Source organism: Mastigoproctus giganteus, chromosome 10 (genome assembly GCF_048544385.1).
Source record: "Mastigoproctus giganteus isolate SK-2022 chromosome 10, ASM4854438v1, whole genome shotgun sequence".
Classification (NCBI taxonomy): Eukaryota; Metazoa; Arthropoda; class Arachnida; order Uropygi; family Thelyphonidae; genus Mastigoproctus; species Mastigoproctus giganteus.
The window spans coordinates 95117759-95135675 of record NC_143584.1 but is presented as its reverse complement, the minus strand read 5'-3'; the positions used below and the strand labels follow the sequence as shown (position 1 = coordinate 95135675).

The window sequence follows — 17917 nt, the reverse complement described above, 5'->3', positions numbered from 1 at the left end:
TCTCAACATTAAAAAAATAATACATAAAAAAACACTAAGACACTTCCCACTTTCCTTCTTTTTTAAAATTCAGTTTACAGTAAGCCCCATTGCTTTTACATGCCAGTTTTTTTTTTTTTTTTTTTTTTTTTTGTGAAACAACTCCATTTCTACCTTACACTGCTCAACTACAGTCATGCTAAGTAAAAAAAATTTGGCCAAGTGAAGAACCCACTACACTGCTGTGGAGAGCAAAACTTGAAGTATCACGTGAAATGTCAATCTTTTGCTAAAAACTATTAAAGGCCATGTTGCAAATGGTCATTCTACTTTGGAACATGAAACAGTTTTATAACAATGATGCCCTACAGGCACTAATATACCTGCTTATGTGTTAACAGATATACAGGATGTTTCTTAACATATAGGCCATACTTTTAGGATAGATTCAGGACCTAAAAAAATAATATAAGCATTTATATAAATGTTTCCAATTCTGAACAGTTACAGAAATGGATGGAGCTATGGCTGTTTGAATTTTAAAAAATAGATATGGAGTTTTCAGTGGCAAAAAATAATAGCAAGCATATACCTAATATCAATAAATATTTTACTAGCTATGTGCTGCTTATTTTTATTTATTATTTTATACAAGTTGAAAATTCCATAACTATTTTCTAAAATACAAGCAGCCATAGTTCCATGATGATTCACAATCGGACACACGCTTATTTGAACATTTGCATTGTTTTTCCATTCCTGAATTGATCCTGAAACAGTCCACATGTAATGAAACAGCCTGTATATAGAAAGTGTAAAGTTAATTTCTGATAATACTAACCTTCCAACATTTAAGTAATCATAGAAAAATCTTGAGATGTAAAATATACTTGAAACATTTCATCTGAAAGAGATAACTGAAATGGAGTATAAAGTAAGCACACATTCACAAATTGAAATCTATTTTAAAAGATTACCTTTATGGAAAACAAAAGTAAGGGTTTCTGAAAATATTCAGAAGCGAGATTTTCCATCTGGACCATCTTCCAGGAATTCATGACCTAGCCCAATACCACATCTGCCACATGATACCTATTAAAAGTAATTTATTAATACAAAAAATTACTGATCAGAGCACAATTTTGGGGGTGGGGGATGGAGGAGAATGGAAGGCTGGCTTGAGAGGAAGAATAATCATAATACTCATCTTTTCTTGTAAATGCAACATATTCCATTATTATAAACATCTATCACATGATTATTTGAAATTGAAATACTAATAATTACTAACTAATCAGCATTTTTCATAAAGACAAGATTTTCACAACTTAAGTCATTTTACAGTAAGTGCAACTGATGTAATATTGATCATCATTACTTTGTAACAGATGCTTGTAATAAAGACACTCAAAAAACAACTTTTAAGATACTTGAACGCAAAGGTTCCCACTCAAAACAGTGATTTTAATATGGCATCAGTAATGTAGTGCCACCACTTGTGATAATAAGTGTTGTGGGGTCTATCAGAAGCATAACTTTTTTTTAAAATTTCTGATTTTTTTTTTTTTTTTTTTTAAATTCTGCTTGGAATATACCAATGCTTGCACTTTAATGGATTGCTATACTAATTAAATTTATTATATTTCAGAGAAGACTTCAAAAATTTAGAGATACAATATTTTATATATCTATCCATGTTAAAGGATCAAATAAAATTTTTTTATTAAATCTGCTTGCAAAAAAAAAAAAAAAAAAATGAAACTCATCCATCAAGTTCATAAAAATTAAATTAAATTTTAAACTGAAAAACTGAAGTGATTTAAACTGATTTTCTGAAGGGGATGGGTAGAATAAAGCAGTGTTTCTGGGAATCATTGAGCTGTGATCACCATGTAGCAGTAAAAAATAAATAAATAAAAAAAAATAAATAAATAAAGAAACATTTTTTATCATGGCGAGAAGGGAGACAATAGCATCACTGACTCTTGAGACCATCGCTGTCATTAACCAATCCATGCTTCTCAAAGACAGTTTTTACACAACAATCATTTAATAGCAACACTGACTGATGCAATACTAACTGCCAATTATTTTGCAATAGATGCCTCTAATTAGGGCAATCAAAGAATAATTATTTAAGACAATTTAACCCAGATGTTACCAAACAGAGCAGTACAATTTTGATTGGTGAGAACGTTATAAGGTGGCAGTATAGTAATTTTGCCACTACACTTTTTTTTTCTTTGATTACCTTAGTTGTCAGACTTAGTTTTTTTTATCTTAGCTAACATTTTAACCTAAAGTTCTGAGATTACTGCATTTTGAAATTTTTACTTAAATGACAAAACTTTGAGCCATCCTGAAATTGTTTTTTGTATCTTCCCCAAAATCTTCAAGATTTTCAATTAGCCTAGCCTTTTACAAAAACTAATAAACAAAAATAAATAACATTAATAAAAAATCTGCTGCTAAAAATTCTTATATTTTTTTCCCTAACTGCCTCTTAATTTCTTCAGTACACCATGCTATTCCAAAATTACAGACCTTCTCCCTCACCTTCTTTTACAGCTTCAGTAAAATTATTGCCATTTTTCACCTAAACCACTCCATTAGGAATGCCAATTAACTTTTGCACCAAGAGGTTTCTATAGAGTGTCTCAAAAAAGATGTACACACACATTTTAAGGAAATGCATAAAATTAATTACAAACCTCTGAAACTATCATTATTGGGTGTGTACAGTAGTAATAGTCAGTGCACATGGTGAACTAGCTTAGAAACTCAATTTGTCTAACATTTGTTTCCAGGCACTATTGAATGGCAAATGTTTGCCAAGGCAAGATAATCTTCGCCTGCTTAATTTCATCCTTTAGCTGTTGAGGTAGCAAAGTTTTCAACTGTACACTATATCCTTCAGGTATGAAAGATGTAGTGTACAGGAGGAAGTAAATTGTGGGGATACCTGACACTTCCTCACTGACCTACCCACTGGTCTCTGAAATGAATATCAAGATAGGACCTGACATGATGATGTGCAAGTCCAGTTGGTTGTTAGCCACTTCATCCTCAAAAATGGCAGGCACAACGGATGCCTAAAACACAGAGGTGTATATATCACCAGTAAGTTACCTTCAAAAAAATAAAATAATAAAATAAGTCTACAATTCCCAAACCTGGTCAATTTGCTGCGTTCTGTATGTTTGGATCATCGGGGACCAATACACAAAATTATCAGCTCACTGAACTTGAATGTTGCCTTATCTGACCAAACAATCTTGTATCCCCATTCACTTTCATTTCAAACCATTCACAAGAGCTCAACTCTGTTGTCAGGAACTTAATTCATGTCTAATAGGAATCTTGACACAACATTTCCATTTCACTCTTTTGAGAATGTGGCATTCGCTTGTTTTGCTGATTCCTATCTCAAAGCAGCTTGCCTAACAGATTTCTATGGTAATTGTACAAATTGCTGCAACACCATAATTTTCAGTATTTTCCTCATTTATGGATAAGTTGCTTAGACAGATCTTGCCGGTACCATATGTCTCAAATCTATCACAAATTCTTGAAAATTCTAAATTTCTTTATGATGACAGTTTGTGGCAACGTCTCCACTGTCTTTGAATTTTGCACTCATTCTTAGATTTCTGATACCACTTCACTTTACATTTGCTTTGCATTATGGGTATGCATTTTGCTTATGTTTTTTTTTAACAAAATGCCACCTTTTAGCAAAACATACTAATCAATGATGATAAAAGTTAAGTTCAACTATATATACATGATTTATAAATATTTATGAAGAAAATGTGGATACATCTTTTTTATGCTATTACTCATTCAACGGTTCTTAACCCCAGGGGCTCACATCTGATGAGTATGGGCTTGGCACACCCAGGGTCCTGAACTCTGGATATCACATTCTTTTTCTTGGTGATTCCCCCCCCCTCTCTCTCTCTCTCATTCAGAAATTTTTTTTTTTTTTTTGGCTGGTGCAGCATAAGCCTCAGGCTTCCTTGCACCATATGGCTAATAATAATAATAAATATGAGATGGTGGTAAAACTATCATACCATCAAGTATGCCACCACAGGATGTCTTAATCCTCCAACTCCCAAAGTGGCTCTCATCAAGTGGCAGATGGTTATTTTGGCATTTAAGGAGAACAAAGAGGCCTGTTCAAGAACTGCATGGGGGAAGGAAAGAAAGAATATGTAGTTTTGTTTCTGATCAGAGAATTTAGATTATTGTTTCAGTACCTTATTACACCTCTTGTTTTCTAATTAAGTACTAATTACCATTTGTAATTATAGCAGCTTGTATCTGCTAAATACAAGCTGATAGCCACTTCCAATCTCAAACCCTCTATATACTGTTGTATCTTTATATGTACAGAATCTGATACTTCTCTATTATTATGCTTCCTTGTTTCTGTTATGCTCACTACATGTAAACTTGTCTATTTTTATGCTGAAATAACTGTTTGTAATTAAGAATCAATAGCTTCCAGAAAATTCTATTAGCCTTTACCATTACTGTTATGTTTATCTTTCTCTCCAAATTATTCTAAAATATCTCAGCAGAGCAGATAATTGTTATTTCCTACCCTACTGTTTAAATTTTAGACTAGTACTTTCTTTCTTTGCCATCAGTTTCTACTGCTTTTCCTAAAATATTAAAGAACTAATAACGATTAGGTGCGAGAGTACATGTGAACAGGCAGAGTTTTTACGGCTCCAGCAAACAGAGAAGTTATTGCTTTTTTATTGACTTTAATTGGCATATTAATTTATTTTTTAGAGTTGCTTTATATTCATAGTAACAATAGTTCCTAGTTTAAATTGAATTTAGATAGAGATTTTGTAGGTTATTACTTAGTATCGGTAAAGGTATCAAATCCACGTGTGGACAGGTTTTGCAGCTCCTGCAAACAAAAGTTTTTAATTATACTTAGCCACTTTATTGACTTAATTGTAAGATTAAATTATTTTCTATAAGTAGCTTATAGACCTAGTCAAGCTCCGCGGTTTATTTTGAATTTAGATAGGGCAATTTGGAAAGTAAATAATACCCCGTGTCCATAGATTGACCGTTTGTAACTTGCCGCCATTGTTATACGATACAATGTGTGCTAGCGCAAGGTTTAACAGAAAACTAGATAACAAGTATAGTAGTATAAATTAATCAGTAAAATTTATTAATCTTATTAAATTTCATTGTCAATTGAATTGTACTTTTTTAACTAAATAATAACGACATAGTTATTACAAACATAACATCAAAAATTAATACATATAAGTTGACAGGTGATAAGAAGGTCATATAACGTAACTTGGAGATAATATTAGATACGGAAATACATATATATAGTACTATAACTGCATTGGGATATAGGTTTAGGGTTATATATTGTATTGGAATTTTATTGAACTTGAATGAAAATCATAACTCAGACTAGAGCAGCAAAGCAAAAGGCTCAAACTAGTGGAAGTACTGTGGCTCAGGGGAGAACTGGGGGGGGGGGGTTGTCCTCTGATTCACAGTCTGTTGAATTGCACTGCTTGTTTGATGTTTGTGGAGCAATAAAGAACAGGACATGATATTGCCAAGGGGAATGTGTGTGTGTGTGTGTGCACGATGTAAGGAGTGCGAGGAAATCAGGCGCCAACTCAGCATTGTTATGGGTTTATATGAGAGCTTGAAGGACAGGGTGGATGTCCTCGAAGGATTTGAATTGAGCGCTTGCACTTGATATCATGCAACACAGAGGCAACCCCCAAGGCAGAATGCGTTTGTCCCAAAGGAATTAGTTGTTGTAGGTGATGCTATTGTCAGGGGAAACGTGGAACATATTGTGCAAAAAGGATAGATGGAACAGGACCAGGGTATGTCTGCCAGGGGCAAAGGTTGATGACATAGGGCAGATATCATCGTTTAAGGGCACAAAGTGTGATACTGTTGTACACGTTGGCACTAATGATATTAAGAGTAGGAGACCGGCAGAATTACTTAACAAGTACAAGACAATGCTGAAAAAAAGCCGTAAGTTAGGGTTGAATTTGAAAGTGTCTGCAATTCTGCCCAGACATGATAGGAGGGAGTATATGATGAGAGCCTTGTTGATCAATTCGGCCCTGCAGAGATTGCGCAAGGTTCAATGGGTACAATTTTTCTCAGCCAAGTCTGTGCTTGTTAACAGGAGAGACTGCTTCTACAGGGATGGGATACACTTAAATAGAAAGGGTGCAAGAATATTTGCTGATGCTATCGAGGCAGAGTTAAGTGGGTCAGAAAACTGCTAGCTTGGGGTGATACACAGACTAATAGATTAACAGTAGCCAATAGCAGAGGTAAAAGTGATTCTTGCACTACTTCTATTGAAATGCAATTGAGCAGCAGCCTGGAAAGCAAGGCAATGGGAATTTCCAGGACTGCTGGGAGTCGTAGTGGAACACGTAAATACATGGGCTGTGTTAGGGTAACTAAGAGTAGAAACAGGTGCATGTACACCAGTGCTAGGAGCATAGTTAATAAATTCGATGAGCTTGAAGTGCTACTCAAGACATCAAAGGCAGTTGAGATATTTATTATTGTTATTTGGTTTTTTTTTTTTTCATTAACAACTAAGGCCATATTGCTCCAGAAATATGCAGTGGTCATTCTCTAACCTTTCCGCATCCTCCGTATTTGGTGGTGATGGGCTCGAACCCCGGTCTAATCAAGAAGGGTGTGCTACCCACTGCGGCTCCTTCCCACCTGGCTACAGAGGCACTACAGTTGAGATATCAGAGACATGGTGTCACACAGAAGTAAGCAGTGTGAAACTGGAATTTGGGGGAGTACAATGTGTACAGAAAGGATAGACAGGACAGGAAGGGAGGAGGGGTTATGCTGTTAGTCAAGAAACACATAAAATCTAAGGAAGTGCATCCAATTGATGTTGGTGGACAATGCAATGTTGAGTCTGTTTGGGGTGACATAAGCACTCGGAAAGGAAAAACAAGAGTTTGTTTGTTTGTTATTTGGTTTTTAGGAGCATTAGCAACTAAGGCCATATTGCTCCGGGATATGCAGTGGTAATTCCCTGACCTTTCCGCATCCTCCATATTTGGTGGTGACGGGCTCGAGCCCCAGTCTAATCAAGAAGTGTGTGCTACGCACTGCTGCTCTTTCCCAGCTGGCTACGGAGGCGCGGAAAAATGAGAGTAGGTGTGTGTTATAGGCCTAATGAATCTGATGAGTATAATGAGCAATTGTGCAGAGAAATAGAGGGGGCCAGTAAATTAGAGTGTCTTATAATGGGGGATTTTAATTTCCCAGATACTGATCAGAATTTGCGGTTTGGTCACTCACACACTAGCAAGGCTTTTGTGGATTTATTGGATGATTATTTTCTACAGCAGCATGTTTGCGAGGCAACTAGAGGAAGTAATACTCTTGATCTGATTATCTGTAATGATCCTTCATGCATCAAGAATCTGCAGATAAAGTAACCACTAGGTGGCAGTTATCACAGTGTGCTGAAGTGGGATTAACTCAAAGAGGTAACTACCATCAAGGGTAAAGGGAAGGGTTTTTGCTTTCGTAAAGGTGACTATGGTGGTCTGAGACAGTATTTAAATTCTATACGGGGGAACCAACTGATGATGTTACCAACAGCAAATTCAAAATGGGAAGCATTCAAAGAATTAATCTTGGAAGCTACTAGGCTTTTCATACCAACAAAGAAATGTTGTTCAAGATTTAGGCCTAAATGGATGTCACATGAACTAATTAGACATGTGACAGAGAAGAAAAATGCATGAGATACATATAAATTAACATGTGACACAGAAGCCTATGATAGATATAAGCTGGTCTGTAACCAAGTTACAAAGGAGGTTAGGCAGGCGAAGGCAGATTACGAGAAATCTTTGGCAAAGGATGCAAAGAAAAACAGCAAAGAGTTCTTTACTTATGTAAATTCTAGAAGAAAGAGGATGAATCAGATTGGTCCACTTGATATCAATGGTTCAACCATTGATGATCCTGCTCAGGTATCTAACAAACTAAATGAATATTTTGCATCGACATTCACACATGAGTTATTCAGGGAGGAGAATGCCAGAGGTGTATTCAACTCTGGCAGTAAGCTAGATAATCTTGTAATAACTGAGAGTAAAGTGGAGGAGAAATTGTTGAAGATAAACACAAGAAAGGAACCTGGGGTGGATGGAATCTATCCAGTTATATTAAAGGAGGCGGCAAAGGAAGTAAGCAAACCCTTAGCCATAATTATGAGAGCTTCCCTGGACTCAGGGGAGGTACGCATGGACTGGAGTTGTGCAAATGTGATCCCAATCCACAAAGGAGGATCAAAGGGAGACACAGGTTTCCCTTTTACAGACCTGTTAGTTTAACTTCTGTTCCAGAGAAATTAATGGAGGCACTAATTAAAGAAGCACTGCAGGACCATCTAGACAAGACTTCAGTTATAGCTCGGGAAACAGCATGGGTTTGTTAAGGGGAAGTCTTGTCTGATTAATCTGATTGGATACTATGATGTAGTCACAAAGGAACTAGATGCAAAGAATAACTTTGATATCATATTTGGATCTTAGAAAAGCCTTTGATACTGTTGCACATGGAAGACTGTTGCACAAATTGGAGCAGTGTTACATTGGAGGCAAATTGCTGCAATGGATAAAGAGATGGTTGAGTGGGAGAAGACATATTTTATTATTATTATTATTTTTTTGTTAGTTGTTGGTGCATCGGCTTCTGTGACCATATTGCACCTCCTACTCTGATCCAAGCCCAAGGTGGGATTCGAACCCGCAACCTTTGGGTTGCCAGGCAGGCACTTTACCCACCCGGTTAGCCTGGTCGGCAGGAGAAGACAGAGAGTGGTAATCAATGGACACTGCTCTTCGTGGACTAATGTTATTAGTGGAGTCCCTCAGGGTTCAGTGTTGGGTCCATTGTTGTTTTCTGTATTTATAAATGATATTGATAGTGGTATATCAGGCTTAATGTCCAAGTTTGCAGATGATACGAAGGTTAGCAGGGTTGACAGTACACTGCTGGAACAGGATCTAGAAAAGTTGAGCAGATGGGCTGAGAGGTGGCAAATGAAGTTTAACATTGACAAATGTAAAGTACTATATATTGGAAGCAGTAATCCCAGAGTAATGTATCAACTCTGTGGTAACACACTGACAGTGGTAGAGAATGAAAAGGACCTGGGGGTAATTGTGCAGGCAGATATGAAGTTTTCTGACCAGTGCAGACAGTTTGCAAGAGTAGCTCATGGTGTCTTGTCAATGATATTCAGGAATTTTTCTAGCAGGGATAAGGAGGTGATTATCCCCTTGTATAAGGCAATGGTCAGACCACACCTTGAGTACTGTATACACGTCTGGAGGCTTCATTTTAAGAAGGATGTAGAGTTGTTGGAACAAGTACAGAGAAGGGTAACAAGATTAGTGAATGGAACAAAGGGTCACACGCACAAAAAAATACGAAGAAAGGCTTAAGTTTTGCAAATTACAGTGTCTGGAGACTAGGCACCTGCGAGGTGATCTGATTGAGGTGTATAAAGCCTTGAATGGTTTGAGCATGCTCAATGCTGATGGGATTCTTCCTCTGGCTCTCAATAATCGCCTGAGAGGGCATAAATTCAAATTGAGGAAAGAAGGTTGTAGGATAGATGGCAGAAGTTTACCTTTAGCCAGCGGGTGGTTGGTTGCTGGAACAAACTTCCATCTGTCGTTGTAGAAGTTGATAGCTTAAAGAGATTCAAGGCAGAACTTGACAAACGTTTGCAGTGAGTGGATGGGTGAAATAAGGGGTTTTTTTTTTTTTTTTTTGGCTGATGCTATATAAGCTTGCTTTCTTGCATCATGTGCCTTTGCTAATGCTAACTGTTCTATTTCAGTTTTTGTGCCTTCAACTGGGTCACACGCACAAAAAAATTTTATCACTTAACTCTTCACCTTAAATATTGTCCACATAACTCCCCTACATAATGCCTTGAGCAAATCAAACCTTCTTTCACATTAGCCCCAAAAGATATTGCTACACATTTGTTGCACTCAACTTATTCTTCGGAAAAATTAATTTGTAATTACTGTTTTAGGTGTAGCTCCTCTGTATTCATTCTCTCGTTTCTGGGATATCTGCTATTCTATTATTTAACACCCTACTTCACATGTTAATTTCACTTCTTTGCCATTAAACTTATATCACTGAACAATCATGATAGTACCTCTCTTGGCTGTTCCAAAAGCATATTTTGCCTGTGTATCTTCCTGACCTTGACAAGTACCGGGAGGGTATAAAATAAGTTTCCTTATCCAGGAGACCTGAGTGTCAAAATGGTTAGAGATAGCACAGTGAAAATCGATGGCTATGTCATTTTGGGTATGGAGAAGCGCTTTATAGAAGAAAAAAAAAATAGTTCAAATTTCTGCCACTAGGGGAGAAACTGGCACTGTAAACATGAGATGGAATATTGAGCTTAGGATTAGATTTTAATATCAGAACTTAGAAATCTACAGATATTGTTCTATGTGCTTTCCTTCACTTGAAATGACATTTTGAAAACAGAGGATTGTGTGTGACACAGCTTCGAGTAGTATCTCATTGAAGATGTTGGCTACATGCTGTTTAATGCTTGCTTTCAAATCGAAAAACATCTGTATGCTGCCACAGTAAACTCTCTCATTCAGGTATCCCCATAGCTAGAATTTACAGGGATTGAGGGCTGGCCAGAACTGCAGGAAAGTCTCTAGAAATGATGCGATCATTTCCAAATGTAGAATGCAGCAGTTCCTTCACTTGTTGACCAACGTAGGGAGGGGCACCATCTTGCACGAACACTACGGTCTCCAAGCACTGTCTTTCTTGCAGAGCGGGAATAATGTGATCTCTTAGAAGAGCGCAGTACCAGGCACTAGTACCTTACAGGTCCACGAGGTGTAGACTCAAAAAAAAAAAAAAAAAAAAAAAAAAAGTCCGATTATAAACTCTGCTGTGAATCCACACCCTGCTGTAATGTATGGACTTTGTAGTGGTCTTTCATGCACAGCAGATGGATGTGAAGTTACCCATATGTGGCAGTTTTGTGCATTTACAGCTCCATGAAGAGTGAAACGTGTCTCATCAGACCACAAGATCACTGGAGCCCATGTATCATCAAGTTCCATACGAGCCAGAAATTGTAGAGCAAAGTCTACTCATTGTTGCTGATCACAAGACTAGTTCTTGCACTACGTGAATCTTGTACGGGAACCAGCGTAAAATTAATCGAAGCACTTTATGTACAGTAGACCAAGGAAGGTTCAAGTCTCTTGACCCACCTCTGGCAGGAACTACAGACTTGTAGTGTTTCGCATTCTGACCACTGCAACTGCCACTTCCTGGCACCTCCATAGCCAGGTGGGCAGGAGCAGCAGTGTGTAGCACATGCTTTGTGATTAGACCGGGATTTGAGCCCGTGCCTACCAAATACAGAGAATGCGGAAAGGTCAGGGAATGACCACCGCATATCCCCGGAGCAATATGGCCTTAGTTGCTAATGCGCCTTAAAAACAAATAACAAACAAAACTTCCACTACCTCCTTTCTGTTATGTGGTTGTCCCCTGCCGGGAATCACACCTAACTCCCCGTCGCTTCAAATGTCTTTATTAGTTTTCGAAGCCCCACTGATATCAGAGGTCCTTTATGCAAACCTTTAAGTTTCTGATATTCACGTAGTGCTGCATTAGCACTACTATTATTCTGGTAGAACAGTTTTATTAAAAGCGCATGTTCCTTTTTGGTAAGAGCCATAATGGTTATTGTTGGTGGCGTAAGCAGCATGTCTTGAAGTAAATGACAACTTTTACATATGTGCAGTGCCGTTTCCCCCTGGTGGTGGAAATTTGAACTAACATTTTTTCTTCAAATCGTTTCCCCATACCCTAAATGACACCCACCGATTTTCACAGCTCCAACTCTACCCGTTTTGACACTAGGGTCTCCTGAATAGCGTAACTTACTTTATTACCAGCCGGTACAGTGAGGGCATGGCTGACACAGATGACATTTCGGCTGATATATATATATATATCAACCAGTTTGTTCTACCATAGTGATAAGTATTCTGCTCATAAGTTACCTAATCTGGTTAGTAACCCATTCTTTTTTCATTCAGTAGCCAAACAGAAAATTTCTTACTTAATAGGTATAAATCCTAGTGAGTTCCCCACAAGCCTAGTTTAAGAAATGTAGAGGGGGAGAGTTCTCCTCCTGGCTAAATAACCTCAGAACATTCAAGTAACTCAAAAGGTAAAATGGATATCTAAAATGTTGATCTTTAAGAAAACAATTTTAATAGCTAACCATTTAGCTCCTAATTAAACAGTTATTATTATTTTTTTAATTTGAGATGAATACATAAAAAAGTAAATACTCACTGTAAAGTTATTTAGCCCTGTAATTAATTTAAACATGTGAATTAGATAGAGGCGAGTGAAACTATTTCATTCTCTATTATATCCTGTTATAACTCTATACAACTATAAACTTTAAACCCTTTGCTTCTGTCTGAAACAGAAAGTAGCAATTGCAATTTATACTTTGTTAGAGAAAAATTGTTGTGAAGCATAATCCATACAATCTATGTTTGCATTGTAAATAACACATGGCAACAATTGGGTGCACTGTCATGTGCATGGTGGCATGCAAACATGTATTATTGTATATATTAATATTGCAACAACTTGTGAAAGAAATGGATCATCAATGCAAACTATAAACTTAAAGGAAACCCTTAGAATAATTATTAGATTAATAGGCCATTATTACAAGTGTTTTTACAAATGTTCAGATTACAGATACAGGTGCTTCAACATATAACAGATGAAAGAAATACACCAAGCTGTTGTCTTTAGAACTAATAACTCTGAATTTTAAAACTCCTAATTATTTCCAAAGGCTATAATCCCACACTCCCAAAATAAAGAAATAAAAAAAAAAAAAAAAAAAACAGGTAAATTCAAAACACATTACAAAAAACTAAACATATGAATCTGAGCATAAATAAAGAAACAAAGTAGACTTTGGAAAACTTTTCATCGCATGCTAGTTACATACAGACAACAGAACTGTAATGTTAGAAAGGTTTAAGAGGTCTTATCTGATTAAGCTATATTTTGTATAAGTCCACTGTGTTAAAATATATTTTTCTTTTGCTCAAGGTATTATGTCCTTGTCATTTATTTGATCCTAAGAAACATTATCTACCTTTTTTGAATTTAAATGAAAGCTGAAATTAATGGATACAGAACATGTTATTAAAGAGAAATAGAAACTTGTTCACTCATTTTGTTCACACCATAACTGCTCCTAACACAATTTATAAATTACATACCTTTAAAGCTTTTGGTCTTAAAAGCTCTGGTTTTTTAATAACACTGTCCTCTTGCACTGTTTGGGTAAATGCAGGCCAAGGAGAATGATGGGCATATTTACAACGACTGGAGAACAATTTATGACCACACTTGGCACACACATATATACCTTAAACAACAACAAAAAAAATAAATAAAATAAAAAAAAACTTTACTACTGTACAGAATTATAGAAAACATGCAGTATATGTATATCATGGAAGTTTGAAAAGTCTGAGGCTGGCTATACTTCAGCACACTGTAAGAAGCTATAGTTGGGCAGCAAATCATATGGTAATGGAATAAAAGTAGTTAGTAGAGATAGACAGCAACATTAGTCTAAGTTTTTTGTGTCTGCAGCTGTCTACTGCTTGAACCACTATAGTGGTTCAAGCAATTTTTCATATGTATTAAAAACCTATAAAATCATAAAAACTTTTCACAGATTTCAAATTCTGTGAAATATTGAATTTCAAAGGAAAAAGTGGCCAGGAGATGCTGGAGCATATTCAATAAGTTTGCAGACTGCATATTAAATAGGATATTAGAATTAGGTACGTAAAGCATTTTGAGGATAGTAAAGCCTGTGCTGATCTTCTCTTGTCATAGCAAAGATTATGCTCCTCTCTTTTCTGCTGCAAAAGCAACTCTGTAACACTGGGTTTTCACAACCAAATGATGACTGGTAACATAACTCGGCATCAATTTCTTCCCTGAAATAACTGACAGATTCTTGTAGGAAATATTTTCAAAAATTCAGATAGGTGCTTAAAAAGTTTTCATCACCCTGTTTTCAAATATCATAGGTTAATGACTGAAAACCAAAGCCTGTCATTAAAGCTTAATTTTCTACATTCCCATTTAGACTTTTTTCCTGAAAACTTGAAAGTGGTCTCCGACGAACACAGCAAAAGGTTTCACTAAGACATTTCTCAAATGGACAAAAAAAAAAATACCAAGGAAAATGGAGTCCAAATATGTTGGTAGACTACTCTTGGAATCTCATATGGGAGACACTAATGGACGATTATAAAAGATAAAAAATTACAAAATAAGTGTTGTTATCAGGTAATCATTTTTGTAAATAGATTAAGGTTAATAGACCCATTATTCAATATTTAATATTGCAGGTAACATAACATTTTCTTAAAATATATGTAATCTTTTTTACTAGAAACTTAGTTTTTGACTTTAATCCCTTCTCCCTTCAATTGGTGCGTGTTACAGCAATATGGTTGCCATATTTGAATTCAGCAATGTCAAATCTACAACAATTACCCGGAATTTTAACAGGGAACGAGTGAAAAAATTTATTTTGCCGACCAGTGTAATTATTATTTGCAGACTATGGAATCAATGGATTCTGCCTCATTACAAAGCCAGACCATATGTTGAATATATGGCACTATATATGGCCATTAGGGCATCTGTTGTAAAGACAATTTCTCACCCACATGCAATTTTTCAGTGTTCCCACTTTAAAACAAGAGCAAAGATAACACAAATTTTGGTAGAAATGTGACTGTCACTGCAATGAAGAGACAAAAAATTTTGCTGGAAATGAATTACATGTAAAAGCCACTATTTTAAAAAAGAAACTTCAGATGCTGAATAATTGTTGTACACGTTGGCACTAATGGCATTAAGAGCAGGAGATCTGCAGATTTACTTAACAAGTACAGGTCAATGTTGCAAAAAAGTTTTGAGTTAGAGTTAAATTTGAAAGTTTCAAATTTAACTTGATAAATCCACGACAGCCATAGCCACATTTTCAACACGAGAGGAGTCCACTCGTTTTCAACCTCTACCTGGTTGAACACCAAAATGTCCTGTCACTTCAAATTTCGCAATCATTTTGCGGACAGCACAAACAGTCATAGGTCCACACCTTATGTGTTTCTCATGCTGGAATTCTCTGATAGCTGCAGCTGCATTGTTGCTGTTCTGATAGTACAGCTTCACTAATAGCACCTTTTCCTACAACGTTGTAGGCATTGCTGCTGTAGTGCAGGCAAACATCTACTGTATGATTTTGAAGAGACTGCTTTGCTTTTATACAGTACAGTAGAGCTGAGAAATGGCACTGTGGCAATAACTTACAATTATGCAAATAACGTAAGTTATTTGCATTATCATAACTAAGACAGTTACGAGCCATACAGTGACAAATTTTGTAACTAATTTTTTTCCCCAATAAATGACGAGCGCATTCTTTATTGTACCTGTTGTCCAAATTTTTCTTCAATGCGAGTCTTAGAACTCTCTCCAGAGCCCTCTACATAGGGATACTTTAATTTTAACAACCCTGTACATAGTATGGCGCAGCCAGTCAGCATTTAAAAATAAATAATAAATAAATAACATCAAAAAAAAAATAACAATCAGCATTTAAAAATAAATTACACAAAAACAAAATATGCCAGCAGATTAAAAATTTGTAAGAATACTGGGACTAAAATAAAACTGACACAAGCAGGAAATTTAAATGACTTGCAGTCTGAAAGACATCACCATACTAGTACTAGTTAAGGATTAACTTGGCAGTGGTGGTGGGTCCTGATGGTATTTCTTCACTTTTTCTCAAAACATTGCTCCTGAATTTACTCCTGTTTTTGTAGCTTTTTTAACGTTCTTATTCCAAAGGTGTGTTCCCTTCTGCCTGGAAATTTGCTCATATCTAGCCAGTTCCTAAAAAGGGTAACAAATCCCTCCCATCCAATTATCGTCCCATTGCAATTACTTCTACTCTTTCTAAAGTAATGGAGAAATCAATTAACTGCCAACTCTTAAACTATCTAGAAACCTTCCATCTGATCAACGATCGCCAGTATGGATTCTGTCAGTGTCGATCCACTGGTGATATTCTGGCTTATGTCACCCATTTATTGACAAATTCAATGGAAAGGTTTGGTGAAACAAGCAGTTGCTCTTGACATCTCAAAAGCTTTCGATCGTGTTTGGCATAAAAATCTTCTAAACAAGATTCCAACTTATGGTTTGCCAACTGTTTTTTGTAATTGATTATCCAGTTTTCTCTCTGACTGCTCACTGAGGGTGACGGTAGATGGCTCTGTCTTCTAGCTTCTCCACTAATGCTGGTGTCCCCCAAGGTTCAGTTCTTTCCCCCCACTCTTTTCCTCTTGTATATTAATGACCTTCTTCCACTGACTGGAAATCCTATCCATAGTTTTACCAATGATAGCACATTGCATTCCGCATTCCAGTTTGAGAAACCTTATCCTGCTCAATCAGCTTGAACTTCTTGAATATCTGCTACCAATTCCTTAAATTCCAATCTCCAGGTAATTCTCCAGTGGGGCCAAGACAACTTAGCTAATTTCAATCTTTCTAAAAAACTCAGTCCTGTCTTATATCTAACAAAAAAGGATTCTTCTGTTCCTATGCTTATCTTTGGTGACACTCCAATTACTAGGCAAGATGATATATCTCTTTTGGGGATTACCCTGACTTCTAATCTCTCTTGGCACAAGCACATTAAAAATATTGCTTCCTCTGCATCTAAAAAAAAAAAAAATTTGGTTTTCTCTTTCGCTCTAGGATTACTTTTCTTCCAAACAGCTGTTCACTCTGTACAAATCGCAAATCCGCCCTACCATGGAATATTGTTCCCACATCTGGGGCAGTGCTCCCAAAACCTTTCTCACGCTTCTAGATTCTATTCAGAAGAGAGCAGTTAGGTTAATTTTTTTTTTTTTTTTTTTTTTGGCTGATGCTGCATAAGCTCATACACATGCTTTCTTGCATCACATGCCACCACTACTACTACTACTCATCTCTAACCGAGTCTCTCTGCTTTCTGTCTCAGACAATACTGTTTCTGTTGCATGCCTTTTCCACAGATACTTCCATGGGCACTGTCCTTCTGAATTGGCTTCTATAATTAACCCCGGGGGCTCACATCTGGTGAGTATGGGCTTGGCAAACCCAGGGTCCTGAGCTGGATATCATCATTCTTCTCTTTCTCTTGGTGATTCCTTTCTACTTCTCTCTCTCTCTCTCTCTCTCTCTCTCTCTCTCTCTCTCTCTCTCTCTCTCTCTCTCTCTCTCTCTCTCTCTCTCTCTCTCTCTCTCTCTCTCTCTCTCTCTCTCTCTCTCAGGGTAACTCGGGAATTTTTTTTGGCTGGTGCAGCATAAGCCTCAGGCTTCCTTGTACCATATGGCTAATAATAATAATAAAAATAATAATAATAATAATTCCAGCTCTCTCTCTTTCAAAACAGTCCGAACATGTGCCGCCACCAGCCAACATCCATTTACTGTCCAACTCCAAAATCCCAGAACCAACTTTTCATCTTCCTCGTTTATTCATTCAACTGCCGTTTTCTGGAACAACCTTCCTTCATACATATTTCCTGAAAATTAGTCTGCAGAAGTTCAAGTCTAATGTCGCAAATATCTTCTTTCGTCTTCTCAACCTCCAACCCAAGCATGGTACTAAGTACTATAGAATCCAATACCTCTTGTGTTTGGGGTTTTCATTAAAAAAAAAAAAAATATATCT

General features: G+C 36.6%; 1 protein-coding gene across 1 annotated transcript in view; it reads right to left on the bottom strand.

Annotated features, from left to right (window-relative positions):
• The window catches only part of LOC150079167 (methionine-R-sulfoxide reductase B1-like), a 37978-nt gene that overhangs the window by 17889 nt on the left and 2172 nt on the right, over positions 1-17917 (bottom strand). The window contains exons 2-3 of the mRNA XM_090382629.1: positions 13377-13525; positions 957-1071 (exon numbers count right to left, since the gene is read on the bottom strand). Coding sequence (XP_090238755.1) covers positions 957-1071; positions 13377-13525 — 264 coding nt within the window. The remainder of the gene's footprint in view (positions 1-956; positions 1072-13376; positions 13526-17917) is intronic.